The sequence below is a fragment of the Eulemur rufifrons genome, chromosome 16 (genome assembly GCF_041146395.1).
Source record: "Eulemur rufifrons isolate Redbay chromosome 16, OSU_ERuf_1, whole genome shotgun sequence".
Classification (NCBI taxonomy): domain Eukaryota; kingdom Metazoa; phylum Chordata; class Mammalia; order Primates; family Lemuridae; genus Eulemur; species Eulemur rufifrons.
In genome coordinates this window covers 77660439-77686213 of record NC_090998.1, presented here as the reverse complement: position 1 = coordinate 77686213, position 25775 = coordinate 77660439, and the positions used below count along the sequence as shown (strand labels likewise).

The 25775-nt window shown below is 42.8% G+C and overlaps 1 protein-coding gene across 2 annotated transcripts in view; it reads right to left on the bottom strand.

Annotated features, from left to right (window-relative positions):
* The window catches only part of SLC17A8 (solute carrier family 17 member 8), a 48971-nt gene extending 23778 nt beyond the window's left edge, over nt 1-25193 (bottom strand). For both annotated transcript variants that reach the window (XM_069490497.1, XM_069490498.1), the window contains exons 1-3: nt 25093-25193; nt 7910-8162; nt 735-853 (exon numbers count right to left, since the gene is read on the bottom strand). In XM_069490497.1, coding sequence (XP_069346598.1) covers nt 735-853; nt 7910-8162; nt 25093-25193 — 473 coding nt within the window. The remainder of the gene's footprint in view (nt 1-734; nt 854-7909; nt 8163-25092) is intronic.
* Between the last annotated feature and the right edge of the window lie 582 nt (nt 25194-25775).

Genomic DNA, 25775 nt, shown 5'->3' with positions numbered 1-25775 from the left:
CATTTATGTAAAGTCCTATGAGAAATACAACTGGAAGAGACCTGGAGATACTTAGTTCACTCCTTTTTTGGTACATGATGCATTCTACAACATCTCCCCCAAGTGGCCATCCTCTTTTGCTTGAATACCTCTAGCAACAGAGAACTCACTGCTTCTGTTCTCAGCTCATTCTGTTCTCAGACACTTTCAATTGCTCCAACACCTGCTATAGAGTCTCAAGGACATTAAAGACATGCCTTGCTATCTGGACATAATGACAAAACCTGCTACTCATATGACAAAACCTTTTTGGTACTGGGCAATATTAACACAAGTGCATAGGATTACAGAACATCACTGGCCAGAGGGAACTGAAACAAAATTTAGTCCAATGTTTCATCTCACAGATGAGGAAACTGAGGCCCAGAAAAGGAGGGAAAATGACGTGATAGAGGCCACCCAATGAGATAGTGAGGGGCCAGGAACCATTTCTCCTGATTCAGAGTCAATTGCTCTTATTAGCACATAATTGCTTAAAGAGTTGCAAGGTAAATTCAATTGGAAGAAAAAGTACATAAAAAGAGACACTTAAGAATAGGGTCATTTGGGATCAATACCTGTGAATCACATCTATTGAGACGGCTCCTGTTTTTCATTCTGCACCCTCAAATTGAGGGCTGACCAGGCAGGTTTTACAAAGGTACAAAGCCATATTATAACCTACATAGCACTCATTTTACATTGGTTTATCTTACCTGTTAGCAGCAAACTTGTTTGAAATGAAACCACCTGGAATTTGTGTCACAATGTAACCCCAGAAAAAAGATCCGTGGATAAGGCCCACTGTCTCTGGATCCCAGTTAAACTGTGCTGTCTGGAAATGAGAAATCAGATATGTTGTATTTGTTAGAAAACACTTGGCCACCATTTTTCATCAATGATCCATGCGATAACCTGATGAGGTCCTTCTGTCATTCAACAAGCATTGACGGAGGGCATCCTGCATACCTGGGATATAGCAGTGAACAAAACAAAGTCCTGCTCCCGTAGATCTCACCTTCTAGTGAGAAAGAGATAAGTACAAATGTGAATAAATATATATCTATTTGTACACCAAGTAGTGATGCGTGTCAAAGAGAAAATAAAGCATCTTGTGAAGAAAACAAAAAATAAGTTCTTGGGTTACTAAGTTATTTGCTAAGTTATTCAGACACCAGTTTAATGAGAGCACAACGGGAATCAGAATCTCAAGTCTCTCAATTTGGGGTGAGGATAATAAAACCCACTCTACCTACCCACAGGATGTGTGGGGATAAATGGCATGAGTATTTCTGGTAAGTTATCCCTCTGGCTTAGAGATTTTGCATGTAATATAGTGCCTGGAACCCAGTGTAGACTCAATACATGTGAGCAGCCATTATTGTTATGATGATGATGATGACAACGGCAACAACATTACTTCCACAACTGTTAGGCCATCGAAAATGTGATTCTCTAGGGCTGGAGTCCCTTTTCTCATTTTCTTCCCCAGGTGAAGTAACTCATTCTTTTCAGACTCATTGTAAATGTCCCTTCTTCTGAGAAAGCTTCCCGACTACCCCAAATTGAACTGGATACTCTTTCCTGGGCTTGTCCCGTAGACCTCTGTCCTTACAGCCACTGTACCCACACTATGCTGCCTTCAAATTAGCTGTTCCTGTGTTCATTCCTCACACAGGGGGGCAAGAAACTAAGATAGCATCCATGTCCTATTGACGTATGGTCTTAGTACCGACAACAAATGCCTGGGAACATAGAAGGAACAAGTAAATACTTGGCAAATGAATGAACAGCTCTGTAAAGCATTGATATCAAAACGCAAATATGGAGTAAGAGGGTTCCTATCAACATACTTTGTTTTATACATTTCCATTAAGGTTTATTTTCCTGTCACAAGTTGTTACACATTTATGTGCTCATTTATTCAGCATTCACCTAGTGCCTCCTGAATGCCAGGTTAGGTACAAGGTAGTGTAAATACAAACTCAACAAGAATCACCTTTGCCTTCTAGAAGATCACAGACCAAGTAACATTGGCCTGTACGCTCCTCTGTATTTCTCATCGTACAGATTAGGAAGTTGAAGCTCAAGAGTAAAAAGGAACAAACGATCTAATTCAAATCAGCTCACCAGATTTGTGTTTTGTGCCTATTAGGTGCTACTTACTGTTCTGGGCACTGGGGACACAGCAGTGAACACCCATAGTCATTCCTGCCTTTATGAAGATGCCAGTGGAGTTAGTAAATAATTAAACAAGGACCTTCTGAGCGAGATGGTGACTGGAGATGAGGGAAAAAAATATAGCAGAGAAGGGGATGTGAAGTTTTGGGTGGAAGTGAGGTGGGATAAAATTTTAGGTAGAATGTCAAGTAAAAGCTTCACTGAGAAGGTGATTCTTGAGTAAAGACCTAAAGGAAGGAAGGGAGCCAGTCATGCGGTTATCTGAGAGGAGAGTTTTCCAGGCAGAAAAACAGCAAGTACAAAGGCCCTGAGGTAGGGATGTGTCTTGTGCGCTAGAGCAACAGCAGGATGTCATATAGCTGAAGAGCAAGGAGCAAGCGGGAGGAGAACAGGAGTAAAGTAAGAGAGGTTCCAATGATGAAGGGCTCTTTACGTCATCGTAAGGACCTTGGATTTTACTCAAAGTGAGATGGAAGATTTGAGTAGAGGAGTGACATAATTTCATTAAGGTACTTTCTATATATTTGCTCCTTTAATCTTCAAAATATCTAGAGGTAATTATTTTTAGTTTTTTGGGTTTTTTTTTTTTTTCACAAATGAGGAAAGTGAGGCTTAGAGAGATTAATTGACTTGCCCAAGGTCATAGAACTAGTTGCAAGAAGAGGGGAGAGAAAACCTCTCATCTGCCTGATGCCAAAACACTAGATTCTTTCCACTGCTTGTAGAGACTTGATTTTCTCACTAAAGAGAGATTAGACCTCTTTGCCCTGAGCCACAGAATGACCTAAGCATCCAAAGCAGGGGGAGAACTGGACCCTTTCTCTACCTCCTAGTTGATCCAACTGCGGATTGCCAATCACATCGCCCCTTTGTCATGCCTTTCTCTCTGAGGGGATGGGGCTGCTGTTGTCCTCTGAAAGAAATGACACCTGAGGCAGGGCACATAGGCCTGCTGAGAGCTGGCTTTCATCATCAGTTGATGGACTAAGGACCTGAATAGACATTTCTCCAAAGACAAACGAATGGCCAACCGCTGTATGAAGACGCTCAAGTTCACTAACCATCAGGGAAATGCAAACCAAAACCACAATGAGATACTCCCTCACACTTGCTATGATGGCCATTATAAAAAAATAAATAAAAAGACAAGCATTGCTGAGAACGTGGAGAAATTGGAACCCTTATATACTGTTGGTGGAAATGTAGAATGGTGCAACCACTATGGAAAGCAGTGAGGGGGTTCCTCAAAAAATTAAAAATAGAACTACTTTATGAGTCAGCAATCCCATTTCTAGGTATTTATCAAAAAGAATTGAGAGCAAAATCTCAAAAAGATATTAGCACTCCTGTGTTCATTGCAGCATTATTCACAATAACCAGGATATGGAAACAACCCGACTGTCCAACGACAGATGAATAGACAAAGAAAATGTGATATATACATGCAATGGAATACTCTTCAGTCTTTAAGAGGAAGGAAATTCTGTAGTATGTAACAACTTGGAAGGACCTAGAGGATACTATGCTCAGTGAAAAAACCCAGTCACGCAAAGACAAATACTGCATGATTCCACCTACATGAAGTGTCTAAAATAGTCAAACTTGTAGAATTAAAGAGTGCAATGGTGGTTGTCAGGGGCTGGTGGGAGGGGAAATGGGGAGTTACTCATTAATGGACATAAAGTCAAGCTGGGTGAATAAGCTCTGGAGATCTGCTGTGCAACATTGTACTTACAGTCAATAATAAATCTATTATACACTTAAAATTTTATTAAGAGGGTAGCTCTCATGTTAAGCATTCTTATCATAATAAAATTTTTAAAAATTAAAAATAAAGCAAAAAAAAAAAAACCCTAAGGGCCCCATGTATGAACCATTACTATAACTAGCCAAGCACTGTGTCAGGTTTTGTAATAAGCCAAAAAATGGCCCCAAAAGATACCCACAGCAAATCCCTGGAACCTGTAAATGCTATTGGATTTGAAAACCATGTCTTTGCAGATGTGAAAAAGTCAAGGATCTTGATTGGAGCTATCCCAGATCATCCAGGCGGGCCTTAAATCCAATGACAAGTGTCCTTAAACGAGAAGGGCTATGGGAGATTTGAGACAGGAGAGGAGACACGCAGAGGGAAGACAGCCACATGAAGGTGGAGGCAGAGATTAGAGTGATGCTGTCACCAAGGAGCTCCTGGGGCCACCAGAGGTGAAAGAGTCAAGGAAAGATGCTCTGCTCGAGCTGTCAGAGGGAGCAAGGCCCTGCCGACCGACACCTTGATTGTGGAATTCTTGTCTCCACAACTGTGAGAGAATAAATATCTGTTGTTTTAAGCCATCAGGTTTGTGGTAATTTGTTCTGGCAGCCTAAGGAAACTAATATAAGTACTTAATATAGAATAAATTATCTCATTTGATCTTTAAAGCAGTCCTTTTATTGCCATTTTACAATAAGGGCACTGAGGGTTAGCAAAGAATTGCTAGAAATGCCGGTTCCTGTCTCCCTGCTCACAGTTATCTCTCAGGGGATCCCAGCTTCCCTCCATGGGACTCTCCCCTGCTGAGCACCACAGCTCACAGGACACCTGAAGAGAGAGGGCCAAGCTATGGGCTAGACTCACCCAGTCACCCTGTCCCTCCCTGGACCTCTCTCTCTCTCTCTGTCTCTCTCTCTCTGTCTCACTCACACACACACACACAGACACAGCAACCCACACTCAGAGGATCTAGTTAGACAACAGTGGACATTGAACTGAAACAAGTCCATGGAGCCTTGCAGTCCGGGCCAGGCGCATGGCTCCCTGGCCAGGCAAAGGCTCAAGGAACTCCAGCTTTGGAGGGCAGCGAGAAGCCATGGAGAAGGAAAGAAAAGGAAAGAAAGCAGTCCATGGAGAGCCTTGGGAAAATGGAGCCGACTCAGAGAGAAGCAGATGAAAGACCCTGTGGGGCAAGCAGGCCCGGAGACCTTAGCAAAGGATTTTCTAGTTCTCATGAGGCAAAGCTCCACTCGGCACTGCCTGGCAGGGCCTCTGCTCCCACCTGGGAAACAATTACATTAAGACACCTTTCCCTCCCTGCCGTGGAGCACAGCCTGGGTTTCCGGCCTGCCTCAGGCTGAGTCCCCCTGTCCAGGGTGCAGGCTGCACAAACATACACCACAGACCTGCTTTCTGCACTTCACTCTCGTGAGATCCTCCTACAGCCCTACAATAATCCCCATTTAACCTAAGCTGTTTTCACTGCATTTCTCTTCTTTGCAACCAGCAATCCCTGACCAGGACATAAGGTCCCAGAGCTAATTCATGGCTGAATCAAGTTGAAAACTACGTCTGGTCAGCTCCAACACCCATCCACTTAACCCTCTGGGGCCCATGATCGAGGGGAAGGACTTTCAACTTTTCCTGAGGGTAAAGAGAAAAAAATGGCAAGTTTTCTCAAACTTCAGTCAGTTTTGTTTTGCTTCCCACCTGCCACACACGGTTCTCAGCACCTCACATGTTTTAACTCATAACTATTAAATAAAAATTGATTATTTACATATCAGCTAAAATCTCACCCTTCGTATCACATGTAGAACATATGCCACATATTCGAAAGACCTACCTATTCATCCTTTCTTCTCTACCTTTTGAAAATGAGCATATAATGATATTTCAGTGCAAAATATCTAGTTTTTCCTCATAAAACAAACAAACAAACAAACAAAAATACCAGCCATTCAGAGCCTTTCTTAATGCAATTAGTGAAATCTGTGTCATCGGGTTGAACATGCTCAGCTGATATCTAAGCTTTGTTGTATTTGAACAAGGGAGAAATGGCCGGCTATAAATTGGAGTTGCGCTAGGGCTCCTGAAATGCTACTAAACCCCTACTCTCGAGGCCAGAGAAAATGATATAAAGCGTATTTTAGATCTTAATCAGTGTCTCTAAGACTCCAGAAGGCAATACCATAGAAACTAGAAAGCACACACTAGTATTGTTCCTTGGGTTTATCAACACGTCTTTTCCATATACCTCAAAGCAGACTCTATTGACCTAGTCCTATCTTTTCAGGCAACAAACAAATGCAAAACAGCATCTCATTTTGATCTAGGCCACAGCAGACAAGTTTTAATTAGCTGGCCTTGCTCACAAAAGGCTGAAAGAATGCATGTGATACACATCTGAAACCTTGCTAATATACATCAGTCTTTATTTTTAAAATGCATAATATGCCTCTCCATCTCTGTCCTCCCCCTACCCCAAGAAAACACAGGATATCCTTTTAGGAAAGATTCTGCTGTGGCATCAGAAAGAGACTAGTTAGAAGGATCTCCGAGGTGCTATTTTCCACTGGCAGAATAATCTCTTAGTTAAAAAAAAAAAATAAAATAAAATAAAATTAGACTTCAGGCCAACTAAAGACTTCATTGTAATGAATTGAACTCGAATTTTCCCAAACCAGGGCTTGGCAGGAGACTGTTCCCAGTGATGCTAATAGACGTGGTGTGAAACAGAGCATTCTGTGATCAAGTCAGTCCAAGAAATAATGCAAACACGTCCCCCTCCCAGAGCATCTCACGGGCTCCACGTCATGCAACACCTTCTTCATAGCATGGCCTGCAGAGCAGTGATTTCCCAGACACCAGCTTGGGGAACTCTGATCCAAAGATTTCTTCAAATAGAGGCGAGGATAGGGAACTATTAATATTAGATGCCTCTTCGCAAATGAATGATTTACGCACGAGTCATTTCAGTGTGTGCGTTCAATTCAATGAAACAGGTATTTATGGGGTGTCCACTGGGCGTACATTTTTGCTTGTCTTTTCCCCCCCATAACCTCATTACTTTTCTAAGTCTACCATATAAAAAAAAAAAAAACCAGATTTTATGTTTCCAGTGGTTCCTAAAACAATACTACTTAAGTCACATCAGAGCATGCTTGCTTATAACTATAACAGCCTCTGAACTGAGCCTGCGGCCTCCACTCTCCTCTCACTTTAATCTGGTCCCTTCCCATTGGGCAGTGATCATTCTAGAGTGCAGATTTGATCACCTCTCTGCTTAAAGCCTTTCTGGGACGCCCTCTGTGGCTTTCCAAGCCTTATATGATCCAGCCCCTGTTTATTTTGCCGCATGCAGTTCTCAACCTGGAGTCTGTGGATGGAATCCTGTGTCCGTGTGAACTTGGAAGGGGAAAAATTTACATCTTTATTTTCACCAACTTAACTGAAATTTAGCATTTTCTGCAATTATAAATGGAGTCAACAGGCCACAGTAGTACCATGAGTACCTGTGACTCTGTCACTGGAGCAAATTTCTCTTTCCCTTTACTTTCTTTCACATATGATGTTCCTTTTTCTTCGAACATTCTTCTTCCCACCCCACCAAAACTCTCTTTGTCTGGTCCAGCCATCACTATCTCTGGAAATTTTTTCACGATATCAAAGTCTGGGCTAAGCCCTCTCCTGTATCAGCCCAAGCATCCTGTACGTCCCCAGCATAGCACCTACAACCCCAAACTGCCGTCACTTACTTGCCTCCATGAGGACAAGGGCCCAGACTAGGTTGTTCACCATTTCATCCCCATCACTTTGCACAGTGCCCAGCACATGGTAGCCACTCTGTATTTTTGTCACACACTGAATGAATTGCAGTGCTTTCTTTCATGTAGCAAAGTATTAATATTTACACGGCTGCAGTCAAAAAAGCTCCCACCATAGATTGATACCAACCTGAATTTCTGGTTTCCCATCGATATATACAGTGCTGTTGTTGACCATTTCCACGATGGCAACTCCAAGATTGCACCGAATCCCAAAGGAAATGCAGAATCCCAGGCCACTCATGATGGCAATGATATAGCGCTTGGGGAGGCCACAGCAGCGGCAGTCACAAAGAGGGGGGCTCGGCCTGGACGATTGTACCGGCCTGCCTTCTTCATTCAGCTCAATGTTATCTTCTTCCTCATTGGTCCCATCAATTTTTCTACATTGGAAAAAGAATGGGCAGACAATAAAAGCCAGGATTAGGGAAAAAAGAAACTGTACTAGACAAAAAGAAAAAAAGTACCAAGAAAAAAAAGGAGGAAACTCAAAAGTGAAAAATGAATGCAGCTTATATTTTTAAAATTATTATTATTACTATTACACAAGTAAGTTATAATGGCTAAAACTGCTGATATCCCGGATATTGTGTGGGACTTCTATAAGCATTAAACCATTTAAATCTCATAACAATTCCACGAAGTAGAAAGTGCTATCGTGCCACTTCATAGATGAGGAAACTAAGTCATTGGAGGTGGGATGCAAGCCCAAGTCTAGAGTTTGCATCCTTAACAATATGCTGTACTGAATTTCCCGCTGAAAGAGTATTGATAGACTTCATCCACATCATGTGACCTGGCCAACACTTGACCTTAATTTTAATGTCACTTGAAGCTTGCTAAAAAGATATACAGGAGAAAATTAGTCCATTTGCAGATTCTTTTGTTTCTCTTCTTCTAAGCCTTAATAAAATCCTAAGTGGGGATAAGAAGGCACATTTTGTATCACAGCACACCCAGTTGGTGGTGTACCCTTTCTTCCTTAGGTGGTTCTTCTAAGGAGGTGATCCTCTGGCACTTTTTATCCAAATAGTAGAATTTTTTCATGACTTCAATTATGGCATGTCCATTACAATGGATTTACCCTCATCTTTAAAAAACACACAAAAATAGCAGGGCAAACTGAACACTGTCTGTCAATTATCAAAGGAGCTGTTTGTATCCTTTCACATATTATAACCCTTTGAGGATGCCACCATGGCCCAATGAAAGTCCAAATCTTTGCAAAAACAAGAAAAGCATACAAGTTTTCATAAATATTAAATTCAATAATATATAGTTAGTACCACAGGTAACAGAATAGTTAGATGGAAACATGAATCCTTTGCCCACCAGTCCATACAGAAGATAATCATGACAGGTTCTTCTAACTCAAGGGAAATCAGGTTTCAAGCTACGTGTGCAGAGAAACAAATGTGCTGAATTCAATTTAGTTCATCAGACATTGATTTATTTTTATTTTTTTACCACCCACCCCTCTTCTCCCTTCTCATCAGACATCTATTGGATGTCTACTGTTTTAGGTACTGTGCTAAGTGTTGGGGAACAATAACAAATGTGACATGTTCTCTGCCCTCCTCCAACTCTCAGGCTGGCAGGGAAGAAAGACACATACACGAGCAGCTATAATTACTGGGCGATGTAGGTTTTGTTGTAATCAAAGTGATGAGCAATGCTAAAACACAGGAAGGAGCTTTCAATTTCAACTTGTGAGCTCAGAGTGGAAGTTTAGTAAATGTACCAGAACATCGAAGCAATCAGACAAGCACTCCAACTGTCTCCCACCACCACCTGCCTGCCTGCATTTATACTGATATATTCTGCCTTTTCATCTGCAGTTCTCCACGCTTCTCACTGAGGCCAACCTTTCTCCCTGGACACTAGATCTCATCCCCTTTCATCTACTCATGAATATTGCTCCAGAAATCCCCACTCCATACCTCACCAATTATTTTCTCCTCTCTATTAGATCATCCCCATTGTTTACAAATATGCTTTTAACATTTAAAATAAAAATACTTTCTCCTTCAGCTGTCCTCCTATTTCTCCCCTTTCTTTTTTAAGAAAAACTCTGAAATTACTGTCTTCAAGTCCTTTCCTCCCATTCTTTCCTGGTCCGGGTATCCCAAACCTGCCCACCAAAGCCACTCTTCTTAAGGCTCTCAATGTCCTCCACATAGCTCAGTCCAAGGGTCATTTTCAGTCCTCATCTGATCTCATCAACACATTGGTCACTCTCTTCCTTGGCCACTTTATTTTCTTCCAGGAAATCACACTCACTTGGTTCTTCCTAATTCTCTGACCACTTCTTCTGTTTTGTCTCTTACGCTGATTCCTTATTTCCTGGGCCTATAAACACTGGAATACCCAGGACTCAGTTCTTGGATCTCTTGCTGTCTATTTATGCCCTAGGTGATCTAACCTGGTCTCTGGGCTTTAGAAATACCAGGTATATGCGGACAGATTCCAATGTTCATAACCAGAGTTATTTAACATCTCTTTGGACACATCATAGGCATCTCAAACTTAACATGTCCAAACTGAGTTCCCCTTAAAAAAAAATTCCTGAAGTCTTTCCTATCCCAAGTAATGACAATTTTGTTACTTTGGTGCTCTGGCAAATATCTTGAAGCTATCCTAGATGCCTCATTTCTTCTCCAATCTATGTCCAATCCAGGAGCCAGTATGCCTAACTTTGAATGGTAACTCTTCCACTTACTTAGCTGTGTGACTTTGGCCTACTTACTTAACCTCTCTGGGCTTCAGTTTCTTCATCTGTAAGCTAGGAATAATAGTTATAATAATAGTTTCTTCTTCATGTGGTTGTTCTTAAGATTGCCATAAATGAATTATTATCTTTAGGTCATTTAGAACCAAATTTGACACATAATATAAACGCAGTATGTGGCTATTTTTACTACATGAATCCTTGCAATCATTTATTGAGTCCACGCTGCTAGATGGAACATTGATGCTGCTAGCTCTGAGAATCATTTGGATGATAGGACTTTATAATCCACTGTCTCCATGAATTTCTGGCAACAAAACATATACAATTTAAACAGCATGGAAAACTGATGCTCTAATATCGACACATTATTATGATAGTATGATTAGCATTAGCTAAAACAGGGATAATACGTAACAACCACACGAATATTTATATGAAGCAAATTCAGTTCTTTCCCTCAGCCCTTCCCACTCTCTGCAATTTCATATAATTATCTTATTTGATTATTAGCACAGCTCAGTGAGACACAGGAAATCTAATACTCCCATTTGACACAAAATATAACTTCAGTTCAGAAAGCAAGAGTGGATTGGCCAAGATGTCACAGCCAGCGAAGGGTAGAGGAAGATATGAAACCTGCTCCTTTAGCCAGCAGGTCCTCTGGGCATTTCCCACCATGCCAGGCTGTGCTCTGTCTCGTGATCTCCCTGATTCACTTTGTCATCTGTGTCTGTTACTTTGTAGCCCTGCCCAGCCAGGTAGGCCCAGCAGAGTATTTGAGAAAATGGACTCTGGACTTAGAGTAGTCCAATGTGCTGTCCCTCCCACTGCTGGCTCTGTGACTTTGGCTAACTTGACCACTCAAAGCCGTAATATCCTTATATGAGTCTTCTAAGGCCACTATAACAAAGTACCACAGACTGGGTGGCTTAAACAATGGAAATCTATTTTCCTATAATTCTGGAGCCAGAAATCCAAGATCAAGGGCTCAGTGGGCCTTGGTTTCTTCTCAGGTCTCTCTCCTTGGCTTGTGGATGGCTGTCTCCTCCCTGTGTCTTCACATATGCTTTCTTCTACGTATCTCTGTGTCCAAATTTTTTCTTCTTAGAAGGACATCAGTCAGATTAGGACCCACCCTAAGGGCCTCATTTACACTTATTTGCCTCTGAAGACCCTATCTCCAAATATAGTCATATTCTGAGATACTGAGAGTTATAACTTCAACATATGAATTTGGGAGGGACACAATTCAGCCCATAGCAGTCCCTATCCCTAAAATGAGCTAATTGTAATAGCTGCCTCATAGGGTTATTCGATGATTGATGCACGTAAGTGATTTCGTGCAGTGCCTGACACATAAAAGAGATTTATATTTATAAATAGTAAATACTATTACTATTGCTATTAGTAAGATTGTTACTGGTCATAAGTTTAGCATCTTGCTATATGCACGCAGATGCTTTAGATGAAGGGTAATAAAGACTGGTCTTTTCGGGCACCGTGGGGCTTTAAGGAGCTTAATTGAAGGCAGCCCCAGCTGCTGTGCTCTGAATGCACCACAGCTCTGGCTTGAGGACAAGCGCTGCTATTCTGCCAAGGACTGAACACAGCAGGGGTGTGAGGCTGGCCCTTTCCTGCAATAGGCAGCGCCCCTGACAGGTGACTGGCTCCAGCACTCCCCACTGGCCTCGCCAGGACTTCCCAGTACTGTGGTGTGGCCTAAAAGTCTTCCTAACCCTTCTTCCTTCCCTCTCTCCTACAGGGGCAGCAGCCATCTGAACACTCCCCCAGCCTCCTCCAGCTCCTTCCCCATTTTCCCTCAATAAATCAAGATTAGATAGCTAATCCTGTCTTGGTGTCTGCTTTCTTAGAGGGCCCAAACCAACACAGGCACCCTCTCTGTACATGGTGCCATCATCTTAGATGTCCTGAGACTTTCCAGAGGGAGGACGTAACTGTATGGAGGATGAGAAGGAAGGGGGAGAAGATAATAGAGAAAAAGGAAAAATGGCCCCAAAGAAAGGAGGTGTGGGCTCCCCACAAAGCAGGACCTATGCCTGCCTGACCTGAAGCCAGCTCCCCAGTTGGAGACAGGAAATTGGGAGCTGTGGGGAGAGTCCTGGGCACTGGATCCTGGTTCTTTTTGTCCAAAGTGGCAGATGAGGCACCACTTCAAGGGATCTTGAGGTCAAGAGCACATGGAGGCACGTCGTAGTGAGCTGTTTGTGAGTCCTTTGCACAGCCTGGGTGTGGCAAAAGGGGGCACCAAAATTGACTGAAATTTAATTTCCACCAGGCAGGGGCCTCAAAGTCAGATTTGATTTGTCTTAAAGACATGAAAAGCATGGGCCATGTCTTGCACAGCCCAGCTCAGGCAGGAAGACCACCTCACCCCGTGGGATGGAACACACCAGGATTGGGGGCAGTTAGATCCCTGGAGTTGATCACCAGCTCTGCCACTTACACGTTAGCTGTGTGACTCTGGGCAAGTAACTTGGCCTTTCGGAATCTCACATTTCCTCATCTGTATGATAAATATAATATTTATCTCACAGTTTTTGGTTAAGATTAAATGAGCCTACACTACAAAGAGTAAAACATTACCACCAATAAATAAGTAGACATTGACTAAAATGTTAGGGTCTGCATCATCCCTGGTGTTTCCTTAGCATTTTACACATTGCCCTGTTAGAGCACTCATCACACTTTTTTGTCAGCAGTCAGTAGTGAGTAAATAGTTGCTGATTTGTATACATAAATGATCGAAGGTCTCCCTGAGCCAGGAAAAATTTCCTACTCTCTTTACTCTCAGTGCTCAGCATAGAGAACATGGATCCAATGAATCCTTGATCAATTGAATGGAATTGGTGGATCAGACATTGCTCCTTTATTATAGACGGGGTAAGGATCTATTCATCCCTGCCAAGAAACAAGCTTTATAAAAAGGGTAGGGGAGGGGAAATTCCTTTAAGAATAAGGGAGAAAAAAAAAAGAACTCCTTTCTTAGGAGTTGGAGGACTTTAATTATCCGTAATAGCTATTTGTCCCATTTGGTTTTCTTTCCATGTTTGCCTGTAGTTTGTCTTTCAGATTACAGAATCTTCATTCTTTTTAGGGTGACATCGTCATTGTTGTTTCTCCAAATATAGATCTTTGCAGTCTGAGGGCTGCTGGTCCTTTGCACACTAGGGAAGTATGTACTCACTGTTCACAGACACAATCGTCCAGTAAACATCCGAGCCCCAGGGGTCTAATTGCTTACGATATGCTAACTATCCTTTAGGCACTTACAGAACATTTACTTGCAATTCACATGTTCCCATTAATTTCAGAGAAGGTTCTGTTTTGTTTTGTAGATAATAAGATCACATTTGGAGCACAGACTGAGCTGAACTCGCAAATAACTTTATGTGTTTTTAAAATCCATTTGCTTGCTTACTTATGGTAAATATTTGTTATGAGCTGAAATGTGTCCCCCAAAATTCATATGTTGAAATCCTAACCCCCAGTACCTCACAATGGGACTGTATTTGGAGATAAGGTGTTTAAAGAGGTGATTTAGGTTAAACGAGGCCCTTAGGGGAGGGCCCTAATCTGAGTGGTGTCCTCACAGGAAGAAACGTGCACACACAGGGAGACACCAGGCACGCGTGTGCACAGAGAAGGGCCATGGGAGAGCACAGCAAAAAGGTGATTATCTGCAAACCAAGGACAGAGACCACAGGAGAAATCAAATGATGCCTTGATCTTGAACTTCTAGCCTCCAAAGCTGTGAGAAAAGAAATTTCTGTCATTTAAGTCACCCAGTACATGGTATTTTGCTATGGCAGCACTAGCCAACCAATACAGTATTCATATTTGCCTCCTGAAAGGGTCACATTCACCTCAGATTGTTTTTTACACAATCACTGAGTTGCTGTTCTAAACGGGAAGAAGGAAGGAGATTGAAGGACACTGCTCCCTCCTACACTCTAGGCACTCTGTGAGATGGTCTTGTTTTTAATACATATTAGCTCCTTTAATCCTCAAAACAGTCTTAAGAAGAAAGATTTATCCCCATTTTACAGTTTGGGAGACTGAGACTCAGAATAGTTAAAAAATCTTGCCCAAGGAGCGCCCAGCTGCCGCAGGTGAAGTGAGAGCACAACCCAGATTAGACACCAGCCTGTCGCTCCCAGGGTGCCACAGGAGCTAATCGGAAAGCGCCATACAAATCACGAGTGCTTTACCTAAGTAGACATTGTGTACAGGTTCTGGAGACGCAATATTGAAGAAGGATTAAGAGAACACATTCTGGGCCAGGTGCAGTGGCTCAAGCCTGTAATCCTAGCACTCTGGGAGGCTGAGGCAGGAGGATTGCTTGAGGCCAGGAGTTTGAGACCAGCCTAAGCAACAAAGCGAGACCCCCCCATTTCTACAAAATATAGAAAAAGTTAGCTGGGTGTTGTGGCATGCACCTGTAGTCCCAGCTACTCAGGAGGCTGAGGCAGGAGGATCCCTTGAGTCCAGGAGCTTGAGGTTGCAGTGAGCTGTGATGATGCCACTGTATTCCAGCCCAGGCAACAGAGTGAGACTCTGTCTCAAAAAGAGAGAGAGAGAGAGAGAGAGAGAACATCTGGAGACAGATAGTCCTGGGTTCAAAGCTGACTGTGGTATTTTTCAGCAATGTGATCTTGAGCAAGTTATTTAACCTCTCTGGACCTCAGTTCCCTCACTTGTGAAAGGAAGATAGGACTATTGTGAACACTAAACGAGGCAGAGCTACAAAACCCTTAGCATAATTCCTAGGACTTGATAATCAATAAATGGTAAACTTTAAAGAAGGGAGGAGGTATTTCAAATCTGACTCATTTGAGATTTGAAATAGGATATCAATGGCATGATTTGCAGTACAGGAGATTCAAAAGATTCTTAAAATGTACCTGGTCACCCCCACCCAGTCAGCGTTCTCACAGTACCTGTATTTGTGTAACTTGTATTAGTAAAATTAATATTTTCCTCTTTCAGTAGAGTATGAGCTCATAAAGTCAGGAACCAAGTGTTCCTAACACCCAGCACAGTTTCACAGATTTTGAAGTGTTGCTGTTTTGTTCACTCTCAGTAAATTCACCCTTTCCTGTGCCCTCATTTAAGCAGAGAGTCAGTGCTCCTGGCCTCAGTAGGGATGATTAGGTAGTCAGTAGAAAGAAAGTCTCTAGGTTTTTTCTGGGGGGGGGGGGGGGGGGGGCGGCGGGACAAGATCTTGCTCTGTTGCCCCAGCTGTAGTGCAGCGGTGTCATGATAGCTCACTGCAACCTCAAATTTCTGGGCTCCAGCGATCTCCTGCCTCAGCCTCCTAAGTAGCTGGGACTACACATGCATGCCGCCATGCCTGGCTAATTTTTCTATTTTTTTTGTAGAGATGGGGTCTTGCCCTTGCTCTGGCTGGTCCTGAACTCCTGACCTCAAGTGATCCTCCCGCCTCAGCCTCCCAGAGTGCTAGGATTACAGGCGTGAGCCACTGCGCCTGGGCCCTCTGGCTTTTTTTTAATGACAAAGGCCTAAGCCACATGTAACAAACTTACAGCCCAATGGCTACATCTGGCCCATTGACGTGTTTTGTTTATGTGGTATGAGGTGTGTATGGCTTTTGTTTTTTAAGAATTTGGAGGCCAGGCATTGTGGCTCACGCCTGTAATCCTAGCACTCTGGGAGGCTGAGGCGGGTGGATCGCTCAAGGTTAGGAGTTCAAAACCAGCCTGAGCAAGAGTGAAACCCTGTCTCTACTAAAAATAGAAAGAAATTAGCTAGACAACTAAAAATATATAGAAAAAATTAGCCAGGCATGGTGGCACATGCCTGTAGTCCCAGCTACATGGGAGGCTGAGGCAGAAGGATTGTTTGAGCCCAGGAGTTTGAGGTTGCTGTGAGCTAGGCTAACGCCACGGCACTCTAGCCCAGGCAACAGAGCAAGACTCTGTCTCAAAAAAAAAAAAAAAAAAAAAAGAATTTGGATTAATTGCCAGCATTTAAAAATCAGGAAATTACTTTTTTTAAAAGAAAGAAAAAACACCTTGGACTTCTGGCTTATTTTGAAAAATCTGAAGACCCAATTATTAGGCCCACATTGTCTTATGGCTACAATTGGCTCTCCTGTTTACCACAGTCCCCACTACTCCCCACTGTCACCCCCACACTGAGATCAGTTGCCATTTAACATTATGCTTACACCATTGCTTTTCTTACAGTTAAAATTAAGGGGAAAGAAAACTATGTTTTGTGTCCATATCTCTATCAAAAGTAGAAAAATAAAAATTAGACTAGGAGCAAAAACGCATATAGTAGACAACTATCATTTGTAGCTGTCCCATATTTTAACTACTTCTTGATATTTTGTGTCTTGCCTGAACAGCAGAGAAAACTACTTTTCCTAGGCTTACTTGCAGCGACAGTGCAAGCATGGGAGGTAGATTCTGCTAAATCAGAAGCACATAAGTGAAATTCGGATACAGGAATACGGAACAAGAGGATGCCATGTACAGGGGGAAATGACAATGCAAATGGTAACAAATGCACCTCTGGAGGTAACCAGTTCCTCTGTGACTGCTGTGGCAGAATTTCTGGAACAAGTCAGAAATTCTTAGAGGCAGGCAGTGGTGGCAGCTGTGTTTTATCCAGAACATTCTAGTGGTATAACACTGTCTGCTGCTTTTTTCCTGGCGGTAGAGTATCCAGACCTGGTCCTCCCAAGAAGTCTGAATGCTTCCTAACATTCTTCACTAAATTTCATTCCACTTTAGCTACAGTGGATTCTGCTGATTGCAACTGAGAATTTTGAATGACGCAGCATATATCTTTGGGGTAGTAGAGACTATTTCTGTGTGTTACTATGTAAAATGTGTCCATGTCAAGAAATAGGATATGGCTTGCTTCACTCCATAGGTATTGAGACTTGCATTAAGGTTTGAGAAGCACTTAAAGAATTTGGTTATTGTAAAAATATTTGGAAGAAGTTGGAAAAAGAGAGAAAATAAACTTTAGATGAGAAAGTAAACTTCTGGGCTAGGAGAAGATACCAGGAGCAGGATATGTAGGATCTAACATTTCTAGCAGGAAGCAGGAAAGTGTACCTGGGAATGGATCCTGAATGTGCTGGATTTGGAAGGGGGAGGTGATAAAGTTGGATAATGGAGAATTTGTCAATATGGGGGGTGGGTTGAATTGTGTTCTCCAAAACAGATATGTTGAAGTCCTAACCCCCAGTGCCTGTGAATGTGACCCTACTTGGAAATGGGGTCTTTGCAGATGTAATCAAGTTAAGATGAGGTCATACCGGATTAGGATGAACCCTAACCCAATGACCGATGTCCCTAAAAGAAGAGGGGAATTTGAACATGTAGACACAGAGACTCAGGGGAGAAGGCCACGTGACAACAAAGGCAGAAGTTGGAGGGAAGCATCTACAAGCCAAGGACTGCCAAGGTTTACCGGCAACTACCAGAAGCAAGGAAGCAACAGGATGAATCCCCCTTCAGCTCCTTCAGAGAGAGTGTGGTCCTGCCAACACCTTCATCTTGGACTTCTGGCCCCTGGAATTGTGACAGAGCAAGTTTTTGTTGTTTTAAGCCAGACAGTTTGTGATACTCTGGTATAGCAGCCCTAGCAAACTAACATAGGGCCACTGTCCCATGGCACAGGACTTAACATCCTGGCAAAGGCCTAGGGAAAGGGTCCTAGTAAACTTCCTAATGTGGCTCTTGGAAGCTTAAACAAAACAGAGATGTTAAGAGGAGCCAGATGACTTTTTAAAATATAATTTTAATATGATTTTTAATATAATTTCTAGTCATTATTGCATTGTGCATATGGTATGGTCACCTTGACTTCTTTTTTTTTTTAATTAACTTGAGAGTTCCTTGTGGTTCAGTTAGTGACCCTAGCACATCTTTGAAGTGGATTTGACTATCAGTGACTTTTGCCTTTCAGACTGACCATGAGAGATTGCCACTTTGAATAAACACCTGAAGCTGATGAAGTCAGGTCATGATCTAATAGGCGTGTCCAACATTGTTCTTCTTGCTACTAGTATCCACTCCAGGAGAGAATGCTCAGGGTCACCAGAGTATCCCTTCTTTGGCCCAGGTTCAAAGCCTTTATTTTCCTTCATTTATAAATAAACCTAATTTATAGGCCTATTTCATTTTTTAATGCCTGGTATAAAAACCGCTGAACTTGAACCAATCATAGAGATGAATTAGTGATGATTAAATTGGCTATATTCTATTCCTTTAACTAAAGTTTTGATCTCTGTTATTTGGAATATAAAAATTCCATGACTGTTATATTTTCAATGTTAATCATACTCTTGCATCAATTAAAAGTTCTCTCTTTAACTTATTTTTTTAAAAGGAGAAATGTCAGAACTATGATAGCAAATTATAGAAGGCGAGATCAAAAGGCTCAAAGAAATGAATATGCAGTAATAGATTTACTATATAAGACCAGAAAGCCCACAAATTATATTTCTGAGGAGGCCCTGGGGGATACTCCCTTTACTAAGACAGGAAAGAAGGCAGTGGTGTTGGGGCCACCAGCACCATTGAGAGGCTCAGAAGCTGCTGTCCTCTGTAGTCTGGGTCTCAGAGTAGGAGCTGCTGTTCCAGAACTAGTGGCAACTGGGATGTTAGAATCCTGGAATAGCAGAGGCCAGTGGCAGCACTTAACCATCACAGGCAAGGGCAGCAAATTTGGGATGACAGTTATGGGATCTGACTCGCAGGAATCTCAGAGATGGCTGATGGAACCTAGTGCTCCTAGGAGCAACATACATGGGCAGCTAACAAGGGTATTGCTTGATACATATAAAATCAGAAAAGATCAAAGTCAGTGATGAAGGGAAATCCTTCTGACAGGTAGAGCTTTGAGCAGTCTCCTGGTCACCCATGTAGTATGGAGAGAGAAACATTCCAAGGTAAGGATGTACATGGACACATGGGCAGTGGTGAGTGGCTTAGCTGGTGGGTCAGGCAGTGGAGAATGGCTTAGCTAGGAAGAATACTATTGGAAGACTGGGGAGAAGGCAGTCTAGGAAAGAGACATGTGGATCAACCTATGGGAGTGGACACAGAGTGTGAGAGCTGTAGATTGCATGTGAACACAGACCAGAGAGCTTCTGCTTGGAAGAAGCACTACACAGCCAAAGGGCAGTCTGACTTGGCCAGTCGATGCTAGCCAGCTTCTGTCTTTGGCCACACAGTGCCAGAGCAGTGGACTCGAGAGTGGGGTAACCATGGCAGCAGGGATAGAGGCTGTGCGTGAGCTCTCGCTCACCAACACTAATCTCGCCACTGCTGTCAGCAAACACCAGTGCTGTGCCATGAGCCCTGAGGAGACAAACCAGCCTCTTGGTCATAAGTTATTTGTATCAGACCCCTTCCACCCTGGAAAGGGTAACAGTTCATCCTGCCCGGGGCTGACACATATTCCATGTTTCAGCCTGCAAGTCTCCGCCAGCAGCTAGCGGAGGTCTCACAGAGTGTCTGACTCACCAACATGGGATCTCACATAACATTGTCTCAGACCAACACTCTCAGCTGCTGGCAAAGATGGCACAGGAGTGGACACATGACAGTGGGATCCTCTGGCCCTACCACATACCACACCATCTGGAAGCCAGCAGCCTGCTGGAGCTGAAGAAGACTCAGAGATGCAGCTGAGGCAGCAGCTTTGAGAACAACTCTGTGAGAATAAGGTGGGATCCTCCAGGATGTGGTGTATTCCATAAACCAACAGCTATTACACAGCGCCATGTCCCCGACAGACAGCATATACAGGTCTGAGAAACACCGGCTGGGAGGAGTGGTCCCACTAGCTACCAATCCCGGTGACCCACTTGAGGAGTATCTCATCTCTTCAACTTTAGGCTCTATGGGTCTAGGAGTCCTGACTCACAAGGAAGAATTCTTCTATTTGGGAACATATTTGAAGTCCCATTAAATATATGGTGCTGCCCCGTCACTGTGGGGTCCTCATGCCAAGACCAGAAGTCAAGGCAAGGAGTCACATAGTGGCAGGGGTAACTGATCCTGGTCCTCAGGAGGAATTAGGACTATTGCTTCATTGTGGGAGCAGGAAGAAATGTGTCTGGCACCTGGGTAAGCCACTGGGACATCTCCCGATACTGCCTTGTCTAGTTTTAACTGTAAAAGGGCAAGTACAGTAACCGTCACCTGGTAAGGTTTGTTAACCAGGGGTTCAGACCCCTCAGGGGTGCAGGTCTGGGTCAACCCACCAGGTAAGCCAACAGCAGTGAGGGGAATGGAAAATGGGGGCGGGCAGCTGTCATGGTGGAGGTGGAGTCTGTCCTAATAGCTCTTCTCTGGAAGATTCCTCGGTAATTATGACCATAGAGTCTTGGGGAAGCTGTACCTGGATGGAGGGAATGTCATGTGAGACGCAGGTGGGTCCAAGTGGTGCAGAGGGGGAGCTGTCATAGACACTGGAGCGCCTGCCCCAGGTCCCTTTATCTGACTGGCACATTTCTGCTTCCAGAACTGCTATTAATAATAGATCTTGGTTGCTGTATTTGCCTAGGTTGCCTTCTGGTCTTGGCGTGAGGAACTCAGGAGAAATTCCCACTGCTAGTGGCCTCCAATTATCACTCCCCTCCCACCCCCGCCCCGCCGCCCCCATGGGGGCAGCCCATAGCCAGTGAGTGGCTGATGCAGAGATTTAAAATGCTGACCCCACCTGCCCCAAGGGTAGACTCTATTGTTCATGCTTTGGGACTGTGCATTCCCTGAGGTGGCATCTTTGCCTGGTTCTTTCTCCTCTCCTACCTTGCTTTACTCCCTCCCATTTTATGGGGAAGTGGTCTTCCTCAATAAGTCATATTCTAGGCTTGCCCCCAAATCCCTGCCTCAGGCTCTGCTTTTAGGGAATCCTGCCCAGGACAGAGGGGGAATAAAATAAAGCAAGGAAGAGGGAAGTGAAAAGGGGAGGAGGAGGGAACAAGAGCTTCATGTTTAAATAGGGCAACCAGAAAAATCCTCCCTGGGAAGGCAACCTTTGAGCAGAGACTTGAAGAAAGTGAGGGATGAGTCATCAGGCAACTTGGGAGAAAAGCATTAAGGCAAAAGAAGGAGATGGTGCCAAATCTGGGACAGGAGTGGGTCCGGTGAGTTCCCAACAGGAGCAAGGAGGCCCATAAGTCTGGGGTGGAGGGAGGCAGGAAAGGAATGTCGGAGATGAAGTCAGAGAGACTTCTCAAGTTCCTATAGATCATACAGGGCCTTGAAGGCCATTCAGAGGGCACTGGCTTTAACTGTGAGTGAGGTGGTGTGGAGCAGGGGTGAGACTTGATCTGGTTTGGTTCAACGGAATCACCTCTTGCAGCCAAGTTGCCTGAGGTCATGCAGGCAGGGGAGTAAAGGATGTTGGAGCAATCAGAATCCAGGGTCGCCCAACCTCAGATGATGCTTTAACACACCTGCCTTTGTCGATGGGGTAGGAAGCACACATCTGGTACGTATGTTTAATACACAACCTCTGAGTGCTGAGGACAGACACAACACAGGGACTGGTTCCATGTCTTCAAAGGGAGGATACACACACTTGTAAGGAGACCAGACTCACCCTCAGCCTCCCTTGGGGAAAGACTTCAATAATACAACTGATTAGCAGAATAGCCCGGACTTGCCATTAAGTCCAGAAGCTGTTGGCTACATTGCAGTCCAAGTAACTCCCTGAACCTAAATGAGTGGCTTAATTTCAAGACAGCAAGCAGGAAGAGGAAAAACACCCCATTAGAGAGGTAACATAATGTAATGAGTAAGAACGATGGGCATAGAATGTCTCATTTGAAACCCAACTCTGTCCTTTACAAGCTGTGTGACCTTGAGTAAATTATTTAACTTCTCTGTGCCTCAGTTTTCTCACCTGTAAAATTATAATTAAAACAGTCCATTCTTCATGGAGTTGTTAATAGAATTAAATGCGTTTACAGTGTCTGGAACATACTAAGTGTTTGCCATCATTTTTTTTTTACATGGAAGCAATTCGAGAACACCCACATTGTAATTTAAGTTGAACAAATCTGCACGTCAGTTTCTGGGCATTAATTTCCAAGTTTAATGCCTTCTATGTCATCTGTATAGTCCAATGCTAGACTATAAGTGAGTGCATCTTCTATCTCTCTACACTTGTAAAATATTATTGTACCTTTAGCTGATTAAATGCTTCTTATCAATGACTGTTTTCCAGGAAGGCTAATAATGCCTGACTGTAATCAGCTCCATGTGCAAACTCTCAAATGCTTCCCTGTGCATTTGCCACTCCTCTGACCACGAGGAACATTCTGTGATTAAAAAGCATCTCAAGAATTCCATTTAGACGATGATCTCATACTCGAACGCTATTAGACAGCTATGATTTACACTGCCTGCTACATTAGAAAGCAGGGGCTTCCAACTTCTAAATGCTCCTGCCCCTTACAAAACAACACAGTTCTTAATGATTTTTTTTTTTTACATTGGATTCTATCAACTGGTTTTATGTGAAAATCAATGAGGCAAAAGGGAAATGCCCATCATATGCCAGGCTCTGGGCCAAGGCACTTTGTATATAATTATCTTATAAACCTGCGCTTAATACCAAACGCATGGCAGAGCTGGTCTCAATAATTCTGGAGTTCCACTAATGCTGAGGATCAACTTGGATCACTGTTCAAGGAATACCTTTTTTTTTTTTTTGCCTTCCTCCACCAATAATTTGTCTCTATAGATCACTGAAAGGAGAGGTCTGGGTTTGGCTTTGTTTTTTCTAAAGCCACTCTACAATTATAACAACAATGACAATATCTAGCATTCATTTAGTGGATTCTCTTTCTCAAGCATTGTGCTAGCTGTTTTTCTAGCTTTTCTGAGAAAACTAATCCAAGAATCCTAGACACATAGCTCAATTTTTTGTTGAGGTCACACAACTTGGAAATTACTAATTTTGTTCTATCCCTAAGCAAATTAATTTGGTAAACAAAAAAAAATCTTCATAGGGATCCTTCAATCAAAAATAGCAAAACCAGCTCTTAGAATGAGTCTCCCATTGAAAAAAGCAACTAAATTTCAAAGAAACCTCTAGTTTGAAAATAAAATTCCTAAATACTTTTTTGTCAAGGATTTTATAAACTAAGGCAGAGTTTGGTGATTATAATGGTGACTATGGCCCAAAGTCATGGTTCTTATTCCCAACTTTGCCAGATTCCTCTGTCATCTCCTGAGTAAGCCAGTTAAGCCACTGTGCCTTCGTTTTGCATTTCTAATCAAATGAACGCCACCACAACAAGATGTTACCTGGGGAGTGCCCAACACACAGATAAAACACTCTTTTTAAAAATGTTATTATAATCATTTTCTCTGTTTGGCTGGTGTATGCTGCCATCACTGAGCTAGGTTTTCATCTATACCTGATAATTCAGTGTAGATCTGACCGAAGCCTTTTTGTTTTTAATTACCAAATTAATAAGGTGTCCAACCCTGTTCTCTTACTATGAAAACTCATCGAGAGTGATACAATGGAAAATTTGACACTGTCAGGAGCGTGTGTTTTATAAAACACAAGAAATGGAATGAACCTCAGTTTGCCTAGAAATAGTGCTTTAAACGCCAAAAGTTTTTAAATATAAGAGATACCATAGAAAAGTGAAAAGGAGATACCAGGTGGCATTTTCATTCACCAGGATTAGAAATATTCATTCAAACACATAAAAAACTTATCAAGTGTATTTTTCGCATTTATTTATAGCAGAGAAATAAAGAAGTCACTTTGCCTCATACATAAGGACCACTTATTAACTCACCTTTAAAACCTGAGCAGGCATTTACTATGTCTATAAAATTCACAAATTAAAATGTCACATCAATTCATTCACTTAGGGCACACTCTCCTTCCAATAATATTATATTTAATTTTAAAAAATATTTACTTTTGGTTTGGACTAAAATCTCATTCAATTCAATGATAGTACTCAATATTTTCCCATTGCAATCATGTGAGATTTTCTGCTTTAAAGAATATTAATTTTTTAAGTTACCTCCTTCAAACTATTAGGTAACTATCCTTCTCTTTGAAAACTATACAATCAGGAACCTCTTTACATATTTCGTGTAATCAGCTAAAAAAAATTACAAATATTTAATTTTTATTCATAGTGGAAAAATAGTGAAAAACAGTTAAAAATTCTTTCAGCTCAAAGCATAACTATATTTGTCATTATTATTGTATTAACATGAAATATTATCTTCCTAAATATTTTCTAATTCAATGCCAAACATACCATATGCAACAACACCATCTCCACAAAGTGCTAATCCTGCTTTATAGTCAGAATACGTAATTGGTAATTTCCTAATTCAACCCAATACTTTTGATGCACCTTTTTTTCCTCTAGGCGTGGACTGTTGGGGCCAGAAGGGGCTCCAGAAGCCATCTCATCTGACCCACTCCCTCCTCATTAAAGTGTGGTTTTAAAAACGTGATACAAAATCTCTCACACACTGGCAATGCGAGGCTACTCAGAAATAAACCTAAAGTTTGCATTCAAACTTTACCTTTGTAAAATCCCCAAGGAATCTCCCACAGCGTTCTTCACTCCTTCTTTCCCAGGTTTCAGAAATTTTTCTTTGAAGGTCTCAAATGCTTTAAAAGGCATTTTGAATGACGAGGGCACCTCCGAGCCGTTAACAGTCAGTCAGTCTCAGAAACTGTCATCCTTTCCCATTTCCAGTGTGGGGACCACTCCGTTTCCTTTGATGAACACCTGGAAGTCAGTTCTCAGGGAGGTAACTACTCAAAATCAAAAAAGAGATGAAAGCTGGCCCAGATCTTCCAAGATAAGACAACTTCCTCCTCTCTCCCCACCCTTCAAAAAAGAGGCCAGAGGGTGAGTGTCTGGCTGGGAATTCAGCCCCTTGCAAAAGCTACAAGCCGAGCAGCAGCCTGTGGCCGCTGCCTCAGCAGCCACTCTCAGACTGAGCACAGCCTCTCTCCCTCCCTGGGCTGCAGCTGGAGGAGCGTGGGCTGCAGCCCACGAGGAGTCCGGAGACCAGCAACAGCATCTGCGGCCTAGCCGCAGCCCCTCCTGCTGCTGCCCACCGCGTCCCCCTCCTGGCCCAGCCCAGCTCGCCGGTGGCTCTCTCTGAGTGAGCCTTTCCAAGGTGATGCTATAGTAACCGGCACAATACCTGCCCCTCCGTTCCCGGCTTATGAATGGGCTCTCAGCCAGAGCAGGCAC